General features: G+C 41.2%; 1 protein-coding gene across 1 annotated transcript in view; it reads left to right on the forward strand.

The window, feature by feature from the left end:
- CUL3 (cullin 3) overlaps nt 1–23,326 on the forward strand; it is a 113,829-nt gene that overhangs the window by 24,944 nt on the left and 65,559 nt on the right. The window contains exons 2-3 of the mRNA XM_030574653.1: nt 100–297; nt 18,299–18,412. Of these exons, the coding sequence (XP_030430513.1) occupies nt 148–297; nt 18,299–18,412 (264 nt within the window). The 5' untranslated portion in view covers nt 100–147. The remainder of the gene's footprint in view (nt 1–99; nt 298–18,298; nt 18,413–23,326) is intronic.

A 23,326-nucleotide genomic window follows, 5' to 3' on the forward strand; every position in this document is an offset into this window, starting at 1 on the left:
GAAGCCATTACGCTTGTTTTAAATTACAGTGGTTTCCAGCTAATTTTCTAATAGTTCTTAATTCTGGAAAACTACTCATTCTTTTCTTCACTATTGCAGATGACCATGGATGAGAAATATGTAAACAGCATCTGGATCTCCTGAAAAATGTCGATCCAAGAGATCCAGCGTAAGAATAACAGTGGTCTCAGCTTTGAGGAATTGTATAGGAATGCATATACTATGGTGTTACATAAACATGGAGAAAAATTGTACACTGGACTACGAGAAGTCGTCACTGAGCATCTCATAAACAAGGTATCTAACTAAACTAATTTTAAATCAGTGTCTTTCTTACTGATATGTAAGATGAACACTATATAATTGTGGTTTGTGACAAAAATCCAAATTTTGATACATTAGTTTTAAAACAATGTTTACTCATACACAGTATCCGTTTAGAATTACTGTCAAGCATAAGATGATCTTATGTTAGAGGTACCATTTATGTTTAAATAATGAATAATGAAATGTGCCACATTTAACTGTTTATGAATGTGAATCAAGAAACCATTTTTAGTTGAATCATTATTGCATGAGCAATGAAAATAGGTATGTCTGCTAACCTGATCTTTTTTTTTTTTTTTTTTTTAAAGTTTGTGGCTCTTTTTGATAGAATTGAGTGGCTTTTCTTTGGGAACTCTGTTTCACTTGCTAGTAATAACCCCTTTTTTCAATCTGGGAACTAACTACATCCCAGAATAAGAACTTGCTTGTAATGGGCTTTGTTCATGGACTAATGAAATAGTTGTGCTGGGATTACATTATATATAGAGAGAGAGAGAGAGAGAGAGAGTGTAGAGAGGAATCATTCAATGCATAAAATCAACTTGACAAAAAACATCCTGAATAGTCTGAGTCTTTAAATTTCAGTCTTTTCAAAACATGCATTTAATTTAGCCCCAAGTTTTAAATTAACAGTCCTTTTGATTCTGAAGATGAAAGATATAAAGATCTTCCATCTCGCCTCAAGCCACAGATTGGACCTCTATGGCTTTGTGTTGAAGAAAAGCAGTTCCGTTTAGATCTGGCGTAGCTAGCTCATGTTAGCTAAACCCAGCCTTGACTTGACCTTTTTCTGAGTTGAAACAAGGCTGAAAACTTACTGGTTTAAAGAGATCCAGCACTTGTGGCAGAATCAAAGATGCAGCCTGGAGAACAGCTGCTTTTCCACTGTGCTCATTGTATGTACTGACCCAGGCACTCGGGTAGAATCACAGCCTGTCATGCCCTTACTGCACAGTTTAGTGAGTTGCAGTAATAAGTGGACTTCTTCCCATTTTTGGTGGTTCTTTCAGGCGAAGATGTTTTAAAGACTTTGCTCCAGACCACTTCAATCTAAAATAAGCTTTAATTATATATGTTCTTACACTGTGAATGCAAGGACAGGTTGAGTATAAACTGACCAAAGGATTTTGCACGTATATGCCCTTTTATTGTAATATATGAATGCCTCAGATATATTAATGAATTTGTCAAGACTAGTCATTTAACGTGGTAAATGTCTGAGACTTTTAGAACTCTATGCCTGTAAACACCTCTGCATTACCATGGGCTTAGTGGTGTTTACAGCCTACACTTGGTAACACACATTAGTGCAGAAATCTTTCTCCTGGCTAGACATGAGGTCAAAATGAGTTTCTTATGGTGGTCTGATCCCTTCTGCTCATTATTTATTTTTTTATTTATTTTATTAATTATTTATGTTTGTTTAAAAAAAAAAAAAGCCTACACATGTAGGAAAGCCCAGCTGTGATAACTGCCAGTGACTCTAAATAACAAAAGTTGAGTAGGACTGAGGTATTGTAATGCAGCTGTGAATGGGATGCTTATACAGTTTTTTACCTGGAAATGGTTTTTGTTTTTTTTTTTTCCCATGCAATTAGAGTTTTTTATCTGATTCTTATGAGAGCTTAACTAATACAAATTCAGCAATGTCTGGTAAATTCATATTTCAAATGAGTAATGAAAGGACCTCTGTGTATGTGCATGTGCTTGTGCTCACAGAAGTGTATAAGTGCGATTCAGGCATCATCAAAATTTGAGTCAGTATTTATAGTTGAAATAACTTATTCATGAAAAGAAAGCTAATTGCTGAATTTTAATCTTTAAATTAGTTGGTTTTAAAATGACTAAATACAGAAAATGTCCATATTATATACAAACTGTTTTTCCCAAACATGTAACCATTCACATGGAAAGGTGACATTCTGGTAAAAATGCAGAAAAATAAAACTTGAATGAAGAGGTCTTTTTGGTTGTTTTTTGTTTATTTTTTTAAAAAAGTCTTCAATTTCAAAACCAATTCCTGTCTTTAATCTGTGCGTTCCAGCTTCAGGATGTGACATTAAAGTGTGATTATGTCCAGAATATTGGTTGTATAAAATGGTGCTATTTTAATAACAGAAATAAAAAATAGCATTTCAGGCGTGTATACACAGGTGGTAAAAGTTGGTTCAACTCTGAAATTAGACATCTCTTCAGTTTTCTTGTAGTACTTTGTTGCAAAGCAGATGAAACAACTAATTACAGTTCAATCTATTTAATTGAGCATTTTACTTAACTGAAAGTTTAGTGGAAAAATCATTACATCTTTGATAGCTCTTTCCAACACTTCTTTTTATGTCAGTATTTGAAACATTAAGTATCTAATTAAATCACTGGAATGCGTTCTAGTCACAGGTGTTCACTTATCTATACCTTCAAAGAACAAATGGTGGATACTAGGGCTGGTTGGGAAAATCTTACAAAACATTTTTTGCTAATTTGTCAAAATCAAAACATTTAGTGGAGGCAGCTTGATTTGATGAAGTTCCAATAGAATACAGGCAGGTTTAAATATTTGCCTGTTTTCCTGTCAGCTCACCTGCTAGATTGCATTGGACAGGGGGATTCCAGGGTCTGTGGTTCCAAGGCATCCCCTGGGTAGACAGCTGGGGCTCCATTCTTTGTGGATACCCTTATGAGAATAGGTTAATGTTCTTGTAATTAAGTATACCAGATATGGTGCATGCGCTGTGCATGTAATACAGAAGTTTATCTGTGGTTAATAGATGCCAGAGATTAGCGAACTGCTACTTATTTATTTGAAAGCACTTTTTATGGTTAGTGGTGGTCAAGTTTGGAACACAAAAGTATATTTTTCTTATGTAGTTAGGAACTTTTGCTCTGCTATCTTTAATTACTTGTTGAAAGTTCTGTTCAGCCAGACTTGACTTAGGAAGAGACCAGACCAGGGGTTGGCAAACTTTTTGGCCTGAGGGTCACATCTGGGTATAGAAATTGTATGGCAGGCCATGTATGCTCATGAAATCGGGGGCTGAGGTACAGGAGGGGGTTGCAGGCTCCAGCTGGGGATGTAGGCTCTGGGGTAGGGCCAGAAATGAGGAGTTCAGGGTGTGGGAGGGGGCTCTGGACTGGGGCCGGGCATTGTGGTGCAGAGAAGGTGAGGGCTCCGGCTGGGGGTGCAGGCTCTGGGGTGGGGTTGGGGATGAGGGGGTTGGTGTACAGGCGGGTGCTCTGGGCTGGGACGAAGGGGTTTGGAGGGCAGGAGGGGGATCAGGGCGGGGGGTGGACGGACGGACTCAGGGATGCATATGCCAGGTGGCACTTACCGGAAGCAGTGGCACATCCCCCCTCCGGCTCCTACACAGAGGCGTGGCGCTGGGCAGATCTGCATGCCACCCTGTTGGCAGGCGCCACCCTGACAGCTCCCATTGGCCACGGTTCCCAGCTAATGGGAGCTGCGGGGGGTGGTGTTTGGGGGTGGGGTCCGCATGTGGAGCCCCCTGGCTGCCCCTGCGCATAGGAGCTGAAGGAGGAACATGCTGCTACTTCCAAGAGCTGCATGGAAAGCTGCCCATCCTGCTCCCTGGCTGGAGCCCAAAGCGGGGCAAGCCCGCAACCCCGCTCCCTGGCAGGAGCTCGAGGGCCAGGTTAAAAGGTCCAACGGGCTGGACGTGGCCATAGTTTGCCCACCCCTGAACCAGACCTTTTGAGGAAAAAGGTTATGTAACTTTAAAAAACAAACACAAAGCCACTATCTGATATGTTTTTTGCAGTATATTTAGTTGTAATTAAAATCATTAATGTTTGCCTCTGCCAAGTGCCAGCCCCACTTGTGAGCACTGGCACTAAAATTAAAATGTAACAAGTATAAAATTTAAGAAGGATAAAATTAAACACAAAAACTATATATTAACTTTAGCTAGATTAAAGTGTTACACCACACTCAGTGGTTCATGTATGAAATAGGTCTGAATTATTGTAGGTAGTGGGACACCTAACTTTTACATTTCCAGTTTCTTCTGTGTATTGTGTAGTTAATGAGGTTAAAAATAGCTTTTTGTGGTTGCTTGAATTTATAGTTACACCTTCAGGTGCCAACCAAGATTGAGGCCTCTTTGAGCTAGGTTTTGCATAAACAGAAAGCAAGAAATCATTTCTGTCTCCAAAACTTTACATTCTAAATAGGTAAAACAGATAGAGAATCGGAAGAGAAATGGAACAAGTGAAGTTCCATGTCCAAAATGACATGGCAGTTCAATGGTAGAGATGAGAACAGAAACCAGGTATCTTAACTCCTAGTCCAGTGCCATATCTGCTGAACCATGGTGCATTTAAGTAGTAAGAGATCATACTGTCTATCAAATCTAAATGGATTGATAGATGATTTTGTTCTTCAAGTGATTGCACATGTGTATTCACTCCACTTAGAGTTGCTAGAATTTTTTTCCTCAGTGTTAACTATCTGGGTGGCTTGAGTGCCCTCTGCTACTGCATGCCACTGAATCTAGTAGTATAAATGACAAGCTGACCCTGAGCCCTTTCAGTTCCTTCTTATTGACCGTGATGGTCCCTGGAACTGCTCTTCTTACTCTTCATAGAATCATAGGACAGGAAGACCTCGAGAGGTCATCTAATCCAGTCCCCTGCACTCACGGCAGGACTTAGTATTATCTAGACCAGGGGTCTCAAACTCCCGGCCCACAGGCCATCTGCAGCCCGTGAGCCTCTCCAGTGTGGCCCGCGCGGCTTCAGCAGTTTTAAGGTTGGATGTCTCCCTTGGCCCCATCTGCCGCCCCCAGGCACACCCCCCGCCCAGGGGCCCCAGCAGCACAGCGGAGCTGAGCGACATCTGCCTGCTCACTCCAGTGGCTGCTGGCCCCTCCATGAGGCCCTGGGGTGGGTTTGTGGCTCTGCATGCTGCCTCTACCGAGTGCCCCTGTGGCCAGTGGGATGCTGCTGGGGCAGTGCATGGGGGCAGCAGCGTGCGGAGGCCCCCTGGCCCACCTCGCCCTGCCTTGGAGCACCAGGTAAGCGTCCCACCCCTGACCCCCTCCCAGAGCCTACACCCATACCCACTCCCACCCCCAAACTCCCTCACAGAGCCTGCACCCCTCTCCACACCGCCTAACCCCCCAAACTCCATCCCAGAGCTTGCACCCCCTCCTCCTTCTGACATACCCCCTCCCACCCCCAAACTCCCTGCCAGAGCCTGCGCCCCAGACCTTCTCCCGCATCCAGACTCCCTCCCAGAACCTGTATCCAAATCCCCTACCCTAGATTGCCTCCCCCACGCAAACTCCCTCCCAGAGCCGTACGCAGGTGGGGGGTGGAGTTTTGGGGGGCAGGTTCTGGGCAGCACGAATGATATTATTGGCCTACTGGAAGGATTTGAGGACTGACACTGGCCCTAAGGTAAACTGAGTTTGAGACCCCTGACCTAGACCATGTACTCTCAGTGGACACTGTTCTCTTGCATTTTATTGTAAATAGTTTAATGTTTGTTTTGTTAGGTTTTTACTCCATCTGATGATTTTGATTGATTCCTGGTGCTGAGAGATGTCTCGGTCACAAGGCTTCAAGGCCTGCATTTTGGGCCATAGGGCTATGCCCTTGAGTGACTCAGACTCAAGTTGCTTGAAGTGCCTTGGGGAAGATCACATTGGGGAGCATTACCAAATATGCAGGGACTTTAAGCCTTGCATGAAGAAAGATTGTGAAGCCAGGCTAAACTTTCTACTGATGGAGACTTCCATGTGAGCCAGATTGGTAAAACTTGGCACCAAGTGCCTAAGCGTCAATAGGCAGTGTGCCTTCTACTGTGCCTGAGTGCCAACAACCCTTTCACCATCCCCAGTGCCTGAGAAGAGGCATTAGAAGCAGACTGCTGAAAGGGGAAGATCCCCAGCACTGAAGTCTGCTAGACATGGGGATAAGTGGAGTGTGGTCTGAGTATAAGCACGCTTCTGCATCAGAGCTGCAGAAGATGCCACTGTTGATTACAGCAGCTTAGGTACGTTCTGTCAAGTCCAGAGCCACAGGAAGCACCTTCCACATCTCTGGTACTGCATTGTATCAACTTTGTTTTGGAATCGATCATACCAGAGGCATTTGCAGCTGCCAGTACTGCTGGCAGTACAAGAGCTGATGCTATCAGTTCTGGTGAACACAGGAGAACCAGCCGGACTGCTGCAGCACTTGATATCATGCCAGCCTCATGTACCCCTGATGGCTTGTCCTTCCATACCATCAAAGAGAAAACTCACGATGCTCGCTTCTCTGCAGACCTCTCAACGTTGTCATGGATCGTCTGGAACAGTGCCTGGGTCAGCGGAAGGAAAGTTGTTGTCTTCTGAATTGGAGGTCAGGTGCAGCATTTCCCAGCCTTGGAGCCACACTATCTACCCCTCCTCCAGATGTTTCCATCCTTTCATGGATCCTGTCATGGGAGTACCATAGAAGTGGGTGGTCAGGAGATCACTGGGTGCCCTTTGCCTGTCCAGTGTTTTTTTTTTTTTTTTTTTTTTTTTTTTTTTTTTTTTTTGAATCCATGGGTCTTTCCCCTGTTTCTCGATCAAATTCTGGGCACTTCTGTTTGGTGGCATTGGAAAGGCCCATGCATGGAGCTACTCACCAGGAAGGACTCATTCTTGACTCTGGTACAGAGTCCAGTACCAGACAGCAAGAACCAGCTCAAGAGGACCCTGCAGATCAGGAAATGGAGGAGCATCTGCAGCCAGTGCTGGGCTTCTCTTCCTCCTCCCCTGATGAGGCAGTCTCAGGAGGGGTCATATCATCTTCTCCCAGATGACTATAAATCACACCTAGAATTGTTGAAGAGAGTTGCTTTAAATCTGGGTATACGGAGAGAGGAAGGAAAAGTATCCTCACACTGCCTGATCAGTATTTTTGCCACTGCAGGTCCTTCCAGAATGGCTCTTCCTCTCAGTGAGACAGTTAAGAGTCTGTGGCAGACCTTTGCACATCAGGGCTGTGTCACAAAGGAGGCACATCAGGGTACAGCTCCAAAATCAAAAGATTCAGAAAAGATAAACCTGTTTGGTAGGAAGTTTATATCTACTGTGGGGGTTTAGCTCAGGGCTGCAAACCAACATGCACTGTTGAGCAGGTCTGACATGAATGTGTGGGACTCCATGCTAAAATTTAAAGATATGCTCCCAGAAGATGCTAGACAGGAGTTCTCGCTAGTGGATGAGGGAAGATCAGGGGCAAGGGCCTTGCTGCAAGCTGCTCTGGATGTCGCTTACTTGGCTGCCAGGGTCATGGTTTCAGGATTGACCATGTGGAGGAGCTCCTGTTGCAGTCCTGGAGGTCCAGCAGACTGTGCAGGACCTGCCTTTTGAGGGATTTTCCCTTTTTTCAGGGCGGAGTGATGCTAAGCTCTGTGCATTAAAAGACTCAAAATTAATGGGGTGGGGCCAAGGGGTTTGGAGTGTGGGAAGGTGCTCAGGGCTGAGGCAGAGGATTGGGGTGCAGGGGAGGATGAGGGCTCAGTCTGGGGATGAGGGATTTGGGGTGTGTGTGGGGGCTCAGCTAGGGGAGAGGGTTGGGGTGTGGAAGGATAAGGGCTACAGGGTGAGGCCAGGGATGAGGGGTTCATGGTGCAGGAGAAAGCTCAGGGCTGGGGCAGAGGGTTGGGATACTGAGGTGTGAGGGCTCTGCCTGGGGGTGTGGAGCTGGGGATGAAGAGTTTGGGGTTCAGCCACACTGCCCTGGGGCTGGGGCCAGAGAGGACTCCACAGTCCACCCAGCCCTCTCCCCACCCGCAGCAAAGCGATCCAGTGGAAGGGCCCCCTTTCCTCCACTAGCAGTACACTCACCTGGCACAGTCATTGCACGTGTTCCTAGGGATCGGGCCCTTCTTAGATCCATGAAGTCCCTCACCACCCCTGTGTTGGGTGCTGGGGGATGCTCCGGGGGAGGCATGCGTGGTGGCAGGTGGGGCTGGCGGAGCACCCAGACCCCGAACATTGGTGGAGCTGGCTGGCCCCAAACATTGGTGTAGATGGGCCCCCGGGCCCTGAATTTGCTGGATCACCAAGGGGCCCATATAACTCGCCGTCCCTGGTCATACCAGTCATACCTGTTTTTCCTTTGTTTTTGCAAACTGCCTTTCCCCAATTCCAAGTGTTTGGTCCCGTATCACCACAGACCGCTGTGTGTTGAGCACAGTAGAAGTGGGGTACACCCGCCAGTTTATTTCTACTCCTCTTTCTCACCATCTCTTCTAGTCCCTCTCACAAAGAACTTCTGGTCCAGGAGGTTTAATCTCTTCAGGTGGGAAGCCATAGAGGAGGTTACACAGAATTTAAGAGAGAGGAGTTTCTGCTCCCATTATTGCCTAACCCTGAAAGTGAAGGGATACTGCCAGATCTGTTTTAGGCCTGTGTCAGCTCAACATCTGTCTCAAAAGATAAAGTTTTGCCTGGTCACCGTAGTGTCCATTATTCCCTCTCTGGATCTTAGAAACTAGTATGCTGCCCTCAATTTAAGAGAGGCCTACTTTTGTGTGTTGATATATGAAGGGCACGGAAAGTTCCCCAGATTCCCTAGTGATGCTCTTGCTTACTGGTTCATGGAGCTTCCGTTCAGCCTGTCTGCAGCTCCTCATGTGTTTGCAGAATCTATGGCTATGGTAGTAGCATTTCTCAGTAGATTAGCCGCACGGGGGTCTACCCATTCCTTAGATGACTGATTAGTCAGTGGCTGGTCCAAAGCTCAGGTTATATGCAGCATTTAACTCATATAGTCAGCCTTAAAGGCCTTAGGCCTTCTAATCAATGCAGACAAGTCTATCCTTTGCCTGGTATAGAAGATGCAGTTTATAGGGGCTGTATTGAATTCTACCGAGACCAATCTATTTAATCTCTCACAGCAGACTTCAAGATTCATTCAGTCACAACAGCCCAAAAGTGTATGAGGTTCCTAGGGCACATGGCCTTGTGTGCACGTATAGTACAATGTGCGAGGCTGCACATTAGGCCCATCCATATGTGGCTGGCCTCAGGTGACTCACCCGGCACCTTCATCTGGGCCCTATGCTCATGGTACCTTTGTGGGTTCTAGTTTAGGTGAATTGGTAGTTAGCCTGTCAGTGTCTGTGTGGGTATTCCATTCTTTAGCCTTAAACCACTGATGGCTGCATCACCTCCAGGGTGGAGAGATCATGTGGGGCCTGTCTGAACTCAGGGTTTTGGTCTTCAAGGGAACTCACTCTTCATATCAACTTCAGAGAGCTCAGAGCAATTTGTCTTGCCTGTTAGACTTTCCTAGCTCATATCAGTGGGAGAAATCTGTTCGTTCTTAGACAACAGTGCAGCAGTGTTTTACTTGAACAGGCAGGGAGGGGCTCTCTTATTCCTCCTTTGTCAGGAATTCCTGTGGAAATTGTGCATAGCATGTTCAATCAACCTCAAGGCCTTTTACCTGCCAGGGATGGAGAATGAGCCAGCAGACCATCTGAACGGGTCCTTTTCCAGTCATCAGAAGTGGTCTCTTTGCCCAGATGTAGCCAGATGCATTTTCCAGCAGTGGGGGACTCCCTAAATAGACTTATTTGTGAACGAGTACAACAGAAAATTTTGTCAGTTCTGTTCCCTGCAATGCCTCAGACCGGGCTCCATCACAGAAGCCTTCCTATTACCCTGGACAGAAGAGCTTTACTATGGTTTTCCCCCAATTCCACTTCTACACAGAGTGCTTCTAAAAATCAAGTGGGATCACACCCCAGTATGTTGCTGTCAACACATGTTTTCTACCCTACTGGTCCTCTCAGTGGCAATTGCAGTCTTACTTCAGTTGCACCTGGATTTGATCTCTCAGGACCACGGTTAGCTGCTCCACCTGAACTGGAAGTCCCTTAATTTAACGACCTGGAAATGCCAGGGTTAAATCCCAAAGAGGAAGCTTGCTTGGAGCAAGTTTGCCAGGACTTACTAAGTAGCGGAAAGCTCTCCTCTAGGAAGAGTTCTCTATCTGGGATTGTCAAACCGTCGTCTCACCAATGCATGTGTCCATCCAACATATACTCAACTTTTTGCTGTACCTGAAACAAGGTTTAGGAATTTTCTCTATCAAGGATCACCTGGCAGCAGTATCAGTTTTCCATGTGGATAACTTACGTTTTTTCTAATGACATGACAATTTGATTCCTGAAAAGCCTGGAAAGATTGTGCCCTCAACTAAGGGAGCCTGTTTCCCCTGAGGACTTGAACTTGGTTTTGTCTAGACTTACAAGACCAGCATTTTAGCCTTTGGCAAAATGCTGTTTACTGTACCTTTTGTGGAAGATGGTTTTCCTAATTCCTATCACTTCTGCCAGGAGAGCCTTTGAACTGTGTGCCCTTGCATCCGATCCATTGTGCAGTCTTGTTTAAAGATAAGTTGTACTTATGCCCTCATCTGAGTTTTCTCTCTAAGGGAGTTGCAAATTTTCACATCAGTCCATGTACTTACCTGTATTTTACCCCAAGCACATGCAATTAGGGATGAGCAACAGCTTATGGTTACACACACTGGACGTTAGATGAGTACTGACATTCTACATAGACAGGACCAAACTGTTTTGTGGCTATAGCGGACAGAAAGAGAGATCTTTCAGGTCCTAACCGAGAATTTCATCTTGAATATCTTTTTGTATCTGTGCTTGTTATGATCTAGCAAGCATTTGACCACAATTCAAACTGGCTGCTCACTCTACAAGATAGCAAGCTTTCCTTGGCGGCATTCCTAGCGCAGATTCCCTATCCTGGACATGTGTATAGCAGCAACTTGGTCACCAGTGCATACTTTCTCTTCCCCTTATTCCATCATCTAGTGCTCTAGAGACAATGCCAAATTTGGTCGAGCTGTACTACAGTGTGCGCGTGCGTGTGTATGTAACTCCGATTCCTGTGTCTGGGAGTCACCAAGAATCAAATGTGCATGTGCAATCATTCAAAGAAGAAAAAACAGTTACTAAACTTTTGTAACTGTTGTTCTTTGAGATATGTTGCATGTGTCCATTCCATGACCCACCCTCCTACCTCTGTACATCGGAGTTTCCAGAAAGAAGGACCTGAGGGGGCTTAGGGTCGACTGAGCCATTTATCCTTGCGCCAGTGGTGCATGGTGGCATAGGGTGCTCAAGCTACCTAAAGAGGTCCCTCTGAGGGAAAAATTTCCAGCATCTATGTATGGGGTGCGCACACATCGAGTGGAATGGACATGTGCAACATATCTCAAAGAACAACAGTTTCGAAAGGCAAGTAACCATTTTTTGGTGACATCACTGCTGGTCCTATGCTATCTGTATCTGGCACCTTGCACTTCATTTGTATCTGTTTTCTTGCCCTGGTTTTATCTCCTAGCTTCACCTCAGGGCTTTACCCTTCCATGGCTTGGTCCCACACATTCCAGATAGTGTTGTCCCTTTGCTCCCTTTATGACACAGCTATGCCTGGACAAAAATCTTACCCTAAATATGACAAAAGCCAGCAGACCTAGAGCCCCAGAACCATTTGCTGATAAGCGATACCATGGCAAGTTAAAAGGAAAAACTATTGTTAAACATAATGAAAAGATAAAATGTTAGAGGAGAGAGTTGTCTGTGGTTTTTTTAAACCTAGTAGATAATCCAAACTGACACTAAGATAGCGTACCAAAAAGTATTTTCCCTCATGGGTAATTGGCATACTCTGTGTGCGTGTTTACTGTAAAATGTAATTATAAATACCTTAATATGCTGTGCATATTTTTAAAAATGTAAAAAATGTTTGCTAGAAAGCAAATGTCATTCAGTATCATGCGTTTTATCCTTTCCTCTATAAAAGGGGCACTTGGTGGGGAGCAAATATTGCTGGTGGAAAACATAAAATTACACTGTAATGCCTTTTTTAAAGCTACATCTGAATAAAGAGTATCTAATGTCACAAATATATAAACTCTTTTACTTTAATAATACCATATTATAATGAATGGAAAACTTCTGCAATAAAAGCTTTTAACTAGAATTTTAGCTAAAAAGCAGATTAAGGCCCCAGTTCAGGAGGCATTTAAACATACTTAAGTACCTTCTTGAAGTGGGAATCATATTTTTATAATTTATTTTCCTTCCTACAGAAGATGGATCTGGCTAGCTGGGCCAAGTGGTGTGTAGTTTAGGGAATTACATGGCTGAACTGTTTGTGCTGTACCAGATCTCAAAATTGCAAAAGGAAAAATGTTATGCCATAAATCTACTGCACAGCCTATTTCACACTGTTAGTTAAAAGTAAAGCTATGCAAGGAGAAAATTTAAATAAGAAAAACACTATTAGAGATTAAAAAAAAAAAAAAGCTAAATATCTTTAAAAGCCAAGAGCTCTCTAAATTAGGGCTGTCAAATTATTAAAAAACTTAATCACAATTAATCGAGCTGTTAATAATACCATTTATTTAAATATTTTGATGTATTCTACATTTTAAAATATATTGATTTCACTTACAGCACAGAATACAAAGTATGCAGTGCTCACTTGATATTTATTTTTTATTACAAATATTTGTACTGTGAAAAACAAAAGAAATAGTATTTTTCAATTCACTGAATACAAGTATTGTAGTACAATCTCTTTATCATGAAAATTGAACGAACAAATGTAGAATTGTGTACAAAAAAATAACTGCACTCAGAAACAAAACAGGTTAAAACTTTCGAGCCTACAAGTCCACTCAGTCCTACTTCACGTTCAGCCAATTGCTCAGACAAGTTTGGTTACTATTTGCAGGAGATGATGCTGCCTGCTTCTTGTTTAAATGTCACTTGAAAGTGAGAACAGGCATTCGCCTGGCACCTTTGTAGCCGGCGTTGCAAGATATTTACATGCCAGATGCACTAAAGATTCATATATCCTTTCATGCTTCAACCACCATTCCAGAGGATATACGTCCATGCTGATGACGGGTTCTGCTCGAGAATGATCCCAAGCAGAGTGGACCGACGCATGTTCATTTTAATCATCTGAGTCAGATGCCACCAGTAGAAGGTTGTTTTTCATTTTTGGTGGTTCGGGTTTTGTAGTTTCCGCATCAGAGTGTTGCTCTTTTGAGACTTCTGAAAGCATGCTCCATACCTTGTCCCTCTCAGATTTTGGCCGGCACTCCGGATTATTAAACCTTGGATCAAGTGCTGTAGCTATTTTTAGAAATCTCAGATTGGTCATCACTTTACATTTTGTCAAATCTGCTGTGAAAGTGTTCTTAAAACGAACATGTGACCCCTATAACATGAAATATATTGCCGAATGCATGTTAAAACAGAAAAGGAGACATACAGTTCTCCCCCAAGGAGTTCAGTGACAAATCTAATGTATTATTTTTTAATGAGCATTATCTGCATGAAATCACGTCATCTGGAGTGGTGGTGCCAAAGTATATCTGGCACGTAAATACCTTGCAATGCCAGCTACAAAAGTGCCATGCGAACGTCTGTTCTCACTTTCAGGTGACATTGTAAGGAAGAAGCAGGCAGCAGTATTTCCTGTGAATAAAAACAAACATGTTTGTCTTAGTGATTGGCTGAACAAGAAGGAGAACTGAGTGGACTTGTAGGCTCTAAAGGTTTACATTGTTTTGGTTTTGAGTGAAGTTACGTCACACAAAAAAATCTACATTTGAAAGTTACACTTTCACGATAAAGATATTGCACTACAGTGCTTGTATGAGGTGAACAGAAATACTATTTATTTTGTTTCATTTTTACAATGCAAATATTTGTAATAAAATAATATAAAGTGATCACTGTACGCTTTGTATTCTGTGTTGTAATAGAAATCAATATATTTGAAAATGTAGAAAAACATCCGAAAACATTTAATGTATTTCAATTGCCATTCTATTGTTTAACAGTGCGATTTAATCATAATTTTTTTTGAGTTAATCGTGTGAGTTAACTACGATTAATTGACAGCCCTAGTCTAAATCAAAGTCTAAAACAAATCTTGTGCAAGCTTTCATCTTTGTGAATATAGAGGCTGTCTAACTTATTCTTAAATACATACACTGAAACAAATACATGTATATTTTTTGTATAGTTCTATAGATAACTCACACATAGAAAACCTTCAGATAGTTCTTTGCTAGTTTGTTCAGTTTGTCCCGAAGTCTAAAGAGAAGTTCAGTGACTGAGCTGTGTCACTGATTGCAGGCTTGAGCGACCCTTTAACACAGTTATCTATTATGTTTTTATGCAGATTAGTTTATAACTCCAAAGTGTTTATTGTGTTGTGAAATGTGAACAAGGCTAGGTAGGGTTTGTCATCTTATCAGAGTTAGCCCAGGCTAGTCTTGCATGAGCCTTCCACACTGTGAAGCCCTATCCAAGTCAGAACTATGTGGCTCTGTGTACTGTGGTACTGTACTAGTGCCTAAGCTGGGTTGGATTTCTAGCAAGATATTCTTGGTTCTTAATGATGCATTGAACTGGGCGACTTTCTTAATTCATCTTTAGTGTCCGGGTTTTACTGATGTCACACCACAGATTTACCAAAAGGCTGGTGTCAGCTTCTGGCCACCTAGCAGACCATGAGGAGTAGGGTGACCAGATGTCCCGATAAAATTGGGAGTATCCCAATATTTCGCAGCACTCCATTTTTTTTTTGTTGGCTCCACTGGCAGCCCCCTTCAGTGTGTCCTGATATTTTCTTCTTCTCATCTGGTTACCCTAGTGAGGAGGATTTCTTGGACAGCACTTCAAGTGAACCCAAGGAATGTGCGGGTTAAATGCTGAGCTAGTGGCTTCCAGTGCAGAAGAATGGAGGAGTTAAATATACAAAGTAGAGCCCAGGTGGAATTGCGGGATATGTTTTTGAAGGGCTAACAGCACCCAAGCTTGATTAGCTGGCATTCTTATCACAAAGTAGATGGGCTGCTAACCTGGGCGGAAGCAGAACTCTGATCTTGAGCCTTTACTCTCAGCTGTGCCTGCTAGCTCAGGCTTGAAGCACCCTCATAGCTCTGGTTAGAGGTTTTTCTTGGAAGATGGAATGGGGTTAGGGGCAATGTCTGGGCTGTAGCCCTCACTAGCTGCAGTGGAGACACCCCTAGTAACCACAGATCCTTTTTTTTATGCAAACTGTGGTAGGCTTAATATGTGTCTTAGATGAGGAAGTGACAAAGAAATATTTGTGGGAAAGTGAGTGCAAAGAAGCAGGCACCCAAAGTGCTTCTACCTGTTTTAAAAACACTCAGCATAATGCCTCAGCCTCTTTGAAAACATTCCAAACACTGGTTAAAGTAAATTCTGACATGTGAGAAATATAGAGGGCTGTACATGTCTGTATTTCTTATCTGCTAATTTACTGTCATCTGCAAAAAGCTAACTTTTGGGTGATATTGGTTAATTATAATCTGTTCCGTAAGAAAGAACATGTAGTGTTTAACTATTCCACATTGTTGTGGTGCCAAGTGTGAATGGTTTGCATGTTGGGCATCATTGATGTATATGCATCAAAGATGAAACTCAGCATAGAGTTAAAGATGCCATGCAGTAACTTCTGTCTCAGTTGTAAAGGGTATTGTATAGATTAATGCACTCTACTTTGTCTAGGCAGTTAGACCAGGAGCTGACAGGCACCCAGGGGCTTCTAGATGACAGAGAATGTTAAAACAGTCCCATGTGGAGATAAATGTTATGAGACTGTAAAATTGAGAAAAACAAAGCCATCTAATGCTGTTTTGTTCCAGTAACTTCACTACAGTGTAAGAGATGATAAATTCAAGTGGAATCCTGCTGTACAGTGACTGGCAGCACATTCTGTATCTATCTCACGACTGCTAAAAGCAAGAGATTGATAATTTGGAAAGGGCAAAAGCTTTAAATGAGACTGCTAAAATTAGAGTACTAGAACCTTCAAACTGTCCCTTTAATAAGGTACCAAGTTCTAAATAACCTTAGTTAGACACTGTGATTCAATTGCTGAAAAATTCATATTCACACTGCTCCTGTGAATACAGAGACCTGAAACCAAACAAAATTCATCCCCCTTCTCACTGGCCCAGACCTAGCTATTTCTGTCTGATCAGATAATCCAACCATATGTTAACAAATGTTCATGTAGTCAGTGTCAAGCTAACAGACCCTGGAGCTGCAGCCGTCTAGAAATATCAAACTATAATTTAAGAAAATTCACCCGTCACCACCTTCCTAAACACATGTACAAAATTTACAAGAGAAAACTTGTCACTTTTTAACAATATTTGTCTCTTCTGCTTCCCAATCCACAGGCTTAGCCTCTTTCTGTAAATAGGCATAGACATCCTATTCTTCATTATATTTACTTTCTAAGAAAATGTTGCTATTGTTTACACAGCATGGTGGTTATGAAGTGTTATAAGAAATGCCTAGACTGTTTTATAATATGCACTGAATTATCCACTCATAGACTTAAAGTTGGAATTCTAGCTGCCCTCTTTTTTTTAAAGCCAGCATCTATTTTTTCTGTAACAGTTTGCTTTGACCATATTTTAAACATCACTCTTCCGTTTTATGTTTTAGCTTTTCTCATAATTTCTGCCTGCAGCTGTGTATAGATTCTAGGGATGGAGTTAATTGCTAGTTAATGGTTAAGGTGTTCTAGAGCTTCCCCAACTCTTGTTAGCTTTCCTCCTAGATGGAGAGGTGGGGCGAGGGGGGAGAGATTCTGTCTGACCATAGGAATGAGGTAAAGGGCAGAAAATGTATGCAGTACCTGGAAGAGGAGAAAGGGATTATGGCACAACATATTTTATCCTCAACAAAATGTTTTACAAAATTTTATAATAAACTCAGTCATTAGTAACATTCCAATAATTAATTATGATTTAAACACCAAAACATTGCAACATGGTGGTAGCTCATGAGAATTGGAACTAGCTTGGTTTCATTGGGTAAGCTGAATGCAACAGTAGACAAACAGCATTAATGGTTAAAAATAAATTAATATCATAGGTTGGGAATTTATTAATGAAATAGGTCATTCTTAACCTCCTTGTTATCAATTACTGCCTGCCCGCCCCTAGCCCTTTCTTTCTGCTGCAGTTCTGTTGTTAGTGACTGCACCGCTGCAATCTGGAGGAATCTATATGAATGCTTTTAAAAACTCTTCTTTGCTGCCAATTCTTCATACCATCCCTTACTTTTTAAACTTTGCCATATCCAATGACCTACCTAAACTCACTCCTGATTGTAACACTTTACAGTGATATTCATTGTTTTGAGCTGCTGTGCAGAGGGAGTCATAATATTCATTTCTGTCATAGAAATCTTGCTTTTATTTTGATTTGCCCCTTACTTACAAAGGGACTGTACCAACTATGTGCAGCTAATACTCTTGGAGAACAAATATAGAATGTTGTATATTAGCTACTAACAATCCTTGCCTTGGTATCTGTGGTAAGTAAACCTTCCTTTTCCTAGCTGTTTGTTTAATATTTGTATGATTGGTCCAAAATGTACATATGTGTATGCTTTTTCTTTGTATTGAAGATTAATCTTTTTCATAAATGAAACAATGCTTTAACTTTAAAGTACATGCAGTGGATGTCATCAGGACAAAATGACTTTTTAAATCTCCAGGAATATTCACTTAGTTTTGACACTGCATATTAAGCAAGCTAAATAACATAATCGTTACAAATATTAATAATGTGCTTTATTAATATTTTAATAATTCAGACATCACTTTCAAAGCAGATAATGGTCAGTAAGCTTTGGCCTGTTCCACCCTCCTCCTTGTTCCCCCGCCCTTCCCGGGCAAGATGTTGAGCATCTGCATTTTCCATTGAATAGAAGCTGTTGGTGGGCAGCACTTAGGAAAATCAAGCTCCTGGTAGCTAGCATTCTTGAGATAGTAGCACCGCAAATACATATGTAGTAACTAGCTTCAGACTTGAAGCAGAATTTTCTAATGTCAAAACTAATTTGGTAGTATGTCATTATCTTCCTGTTTCGTTACAGGTGCGAGAAGATGTGTTAAATTCATTGAATAACAACTTTCTTCAAACACTAAACCAAGCGTGGAATGATCATCAGACAGCAATGGTGATGATTAGAGACATTCTCATGTACATGGTGGGTAATAGTGGTATTCCACTTTTCATCATTTACAGCCTGGTCTTCAGAAGTGTAAGCTGCTTTCCTTTTAGACCACTGTGGCAGGAGGGGGACCAGTAAGGTATGCACAGTAATCTGCTTTCCAAGAGAAGTTATTTATCTCAAAGATAAACTACTAAGAAGCCTAAATGAACAAGAAAATGGTAAACTGGTAATCTTGTTTCATTATCACGTTATTTGCTGGACAGAGCAGAGGTTATTGAAAGTGTTGTTCAGTTCTTTCTTTCTTGCTGTCACTTGTGCTTCAGGGATGGAAAAGGCTTTCAAAAGCCATGCAAAAGGTAAGGGTAATTGATTCAGAATACATAGTTTATTTTGTTTTCGTTTGAGCAGTTGGTTCTGAATTGTTTCTCTCTTCCAATTAAAGGAGACTTCACTTTTCTCAGACTTGGGCAAGTCTAATATAGTAGTCTTAAACTGCCTCATGATATTTACGTTTATATGTTCACCTTAGTCTGTTGTTTATCTTTTGGTGAGTGAGAATCCAATTTCTAGATTTCCAGATTTCTGAGAGGTGTAAAATTGCAATGAGGTTCTACTCTCAAGTCCTAGACTAGGATACCTCTATTATCACCTCTAAATTTGTCTTGGAGATTTCCAAATATACTGTATAAATGCTCAGCGAATCTTGAAGATAATATAATCAGGATGCAGTAGAATTACAGGAAGACAAAAAATTATCCTAATTTAAATTTCTCTTTAGTCTAATGTTCTTGTTATCCTGAAACTGAAAACCAGACGGTGACTCTCCCATCAAACTTACAGTGTAGTGGAATCTCCTTGAAACTCTGTGCTAGTTGTATTTGAGGAAAATAGATAGATATTAAGCAAAATTATTTATAAGTTGTGTTCCAGATTTACATGGGTCCAAATTATTATTTTTGCTATTGACTTTGAGAGAAGAATCATTCATGATGCATGTGTGAATATGTTGCCCTCAATTGTAATTCAGAAAGAACATAAAGATCCTTCAATGCCTGATAGATAATAAATGTCTTCTTTCAGCTTGGATGGTGGAGTCCTTAGTGTTTTGGATCTGTAGCACTAGGGTTCTAGTGTGTTTTAAGATAGCCGCTATGGAGTTTGAGCTCTCAGAAGGGAATGTAGTCTCTGGTGAGGAGGTGGTAGAATGGACTCTTGTATGCTCTCAGACCACAATTCATATTCCAGAACCAAAAAAACTTGATTGCAAAAGCCAGTTAAGTTTGCAAAATGACCGTATTATACTTTACTACCGTCTTCTTCCATTGTAGATAGTTCTTTATTAATCTTTAAGCTTGTCAGGGCAGGAAATCTGACCTTCTATAAGTCTCAAGTGCTGACATTATTATTATTTCCTTTCCAAATACCTGTTTTCAGCCTATTACAACTTCCGAATAAAATTATCTGTGCAAAAGCTTGGTGCACACAAGATATTTTTGAACTTGAATTGAGAAAAGTATACAAGTTATGGCTGTGAGTACTTCCTGTGGACCACATCTTGTAGTCTTTACAATTAATTCATTAAGTTCTGTGTGTGTTTAACAGGCATTTTCCTTGAGGTAGATCTTTTATTGTGAGAGTTTCTAATTAATATTTGTATGATTTGGTGATCTTCTGGCAACTAAGTCTGTGTAACAGTGCATAAATCCAAATGTTCAGATATTTCAAGGCAACACAGGAAACATAGTTAAGCGTAGTATTCTTCTGAAGTTTGCTTTTATACATTTTAACAATGTGATTTTTCACAACAAACAGAACTGCTAAAGGATAATCAGGAAAAAAGTTACTTTAAAAAAAAAATTGTGGTAATACTGTGCATTAATGTTTCAGTGGAGCATGCCAGCAGGCTGGATCAAGGTCTGGTATCTAGAATTAGTTAGTGATGCTGAGGATGATTACAGATACTCTGCAAGTGAACACAAGTTGCTAGTAGGTGTGTACACTGATCAGTCGCTGAAAGTCAAATCATATTCAAATGTATGAAGCCTTAGGCCTTCCCTGTACTACAAAGGATTTGCTGGTGTAGCTATACTGGCAAACACTCCTGGTATAAACACAATTTATAGCAGCAAGAGTTCTTTTGCTGGCATAGCTTATACTTGTTCCCCAAATGAAATAAGGTATACAACAAAATGACTTTTTTGCTGGTGTAATTGCATCTGCAATAAGGCTTTTGCTGGCATAGCTATGTTAGTTATGGGTGTGATTTTTTTTTTTACATTACTAACTGAGATAGCTGTGCCGACAAAACTTTTAAGTGCAGTCCAGGCCTTAATTCTGTAGTTAAAACTTTAAACAGTCTCAGGGTGAAAAACACAAGCAGTAAAAGACCAAGTGAACCAACCCCTTGTTTCTCCAGAGAATGTAATTTAAATACTTAGTACTTTATTTCCAAGTGCTATATAAATATTAACTGATCCCCAAGAAATCTTCAAATTAGTTAAGAAAGAATAATACTCGTTTTACCGACTAGGCAGTGAGATAGAGGTTGTGATTTACATCCTCTGGCGTTCAAGGCTGAGATCCAGCACATTCTGCTAGACCAGTGGTAGGCAACCTATGGCACGGGTGCTGAAGGCGGCACGTGAGCAGATTTTCAAGTGGCACTTACACTGCTTGGGTCCTGGCCACTGGTCCAGGGGGCTCTGCATTTTATTTAATTTAAAATTAAGCTTCTTAAACATTTTAAAAACCTTATTTACTTTACATACGACAATAGTTTAGTTATAGATTATAGACTTATAGAAAGAGACCTTCTAAGAATGTTAAAATGTATTACTGGCATGCGAAACCTTAAATTAGAGTGAATGAATGAAGACTCGGCACACCACTTCTGAAAGGTTGCCGACCCCTGTGCTAGACAGTGCTGTAATCTAACAGTGAAACAACCACAGTACCATACCCTCTAAGCCAGAGCACAAGTATGCAGATAAAAAAAGGAAATACAAATTTCATCTTAACCATAAAGTAACATGGATTTTAGACATATTTATTAATGTAAATCTATGGGTCTAAACACAATAAGTGTATGGATATACAGATAAATTGGAACAGAAGTGACGAAAAAGCTTCTGTTTTTGAGATAAACTCTAATTCGGCAGAACTAGTAACTGGACAGGAAAGCAAACGGGATTGGTCTACGTCTATTAAGTGTAACTCATAATGAACAATAATAAGACCAATATCTTGAGAAACTATAGAGATGTATTGAGTTCTATATAAGAACCAGTTAATGCAGCTTTTGATATAAAGGAATGTAGAACTTAAATAAATCCTGTGAAACAGTAGTAAAGCATAAGAAGTTGTGTTAGTAGCCCTGTTCACCAAAAATCAAGTGCTCAGCAAGGTGATTAAGCAAGAAAGTGCGCTGCGCCTTGGTTAGCAAAACCGGTTCAGTTTTATTAGACTGAACTGATATCTTGTGCTACAGCATGTCAAGAGTGCCAATGGATTCAATAAAATAAAGATGGAGGATCATAGTTTGTTTGAATTAGCTAAAACAAAGTCTTAATTGGTCAATACGCTACTAGAAGTTAAACAACTTTGAGCTATGGGACTCAGAAGTTCAGAAGTGCTACACTCCATGAGTCTCCAAGTCATGGTGAGCTGAAATATTAAAACCATATAGAAACCTAAATACCTTTTTGGTTTTATGTTATAAAATTTGAGTGAAATTTAGTGTTTGTAAAGGTGCAGTACTAACAGCCCTGGAGATTGAAGTCCTTACCTACAGCACTTGTATAGTCTGAGGAAGATCCAGTTTCCTGATGCAGACATGTCAGTATACCTTAATTGCAGTGTGAAGGAACCACCAGAAAAAATACAGTGGCTCAGTCTTCATGCAGAATAAGTATTCCTCTGCGTGTGCCAATCAGGATACCAGTGAGTGGCATTTATTAATGAGTTTGTGTGCACTTATCTTCTAACTCAGTGGTTCTCCCAACTTTCAAATTGTATGGTGTTTCTTAAAGTATGGGTCCCCTTGTAGGGTCTGTCTTGTGGCAACTAGAGTATTTGGTTACGTGAAATGCAATAGATAAGAGACAAGGTGAATGAGGCTGGTTTAATATGATGAATGGGGCTTTTTTTCCCTAACACCTAATATGTATATGTACTTTTTCCCCTTCTCCCTAGTTGTAGTATTTAAAGTTTTAATACTGACACTTTCTGGTTGAGTCCACTACGTCAATTCTTCAATGTAACTTTTCTCTGTGTGTGTGTGTACACCTCTTATTTTGGTGTTATCAACAAAGTGTGGTATTGGTTTAAATTACATGCGACAGGCATGAATTACTCTGCAGTTGCAAGTCCTAGCCATGGCAGGGATCTCTGCCTTAAGATTGATAAATACACAATTGAAACTTTCCAGGTTGTTGGGGGCAGCCTTTTGTATCAATGTCACATGTTTTACTGTTGTGCTGTAAGCAATTGTGTGGATCACGTTGTATTGATCCATAATATTTGGTTGTAATCACTGACATAAATTTGGACATAATCACCTCCATTTAAAAATTGTTCCTATATTTTCCTACTCTAAGGATAAATATATCTGATGCATGAACTTGTAGTCTTCTAGTGTATGTCTACACAGTAGTCTGAAGGTACAATTACAACTTGAGCAGGCATACTCAAGCTAGCTTTGATTTATGTACCTGGGGCCCCAGATGAGATTGTAGCTGGATGGCTAGCTGAGCCTGTGCTGGTGCAGCTCAGTTATTTTTACGAGCTTTCATTGAGCAAGCTAGCTCAATGAAAGCTCGTGCAAGTATGCCCATACATGCTGTCCCAATAACAATGTAGCTATATCTCTAGGAGGGAAAAAAAAGCAATGTCCACCGGAGCCATTCACTCCTCTTTCTTCTCACAGGGCTTGATGGATACAAATGGTAC

The sequence above is a fragment of the Gopherus evgoodei genome, chromosome 9 (genome assembly GCF_007399415.2).
Source record: "Gopherus evgoodei ecotype Sinaloan lineage chromosome 9, rGopEvg1_v1.p, whole genome shotgun sequence".
Taxonomy (NCBI): Eukaryota; Metazoa; Chordata; order Testudines; family Testudinidae; genus Gopherus; species Gopherus evgoodei.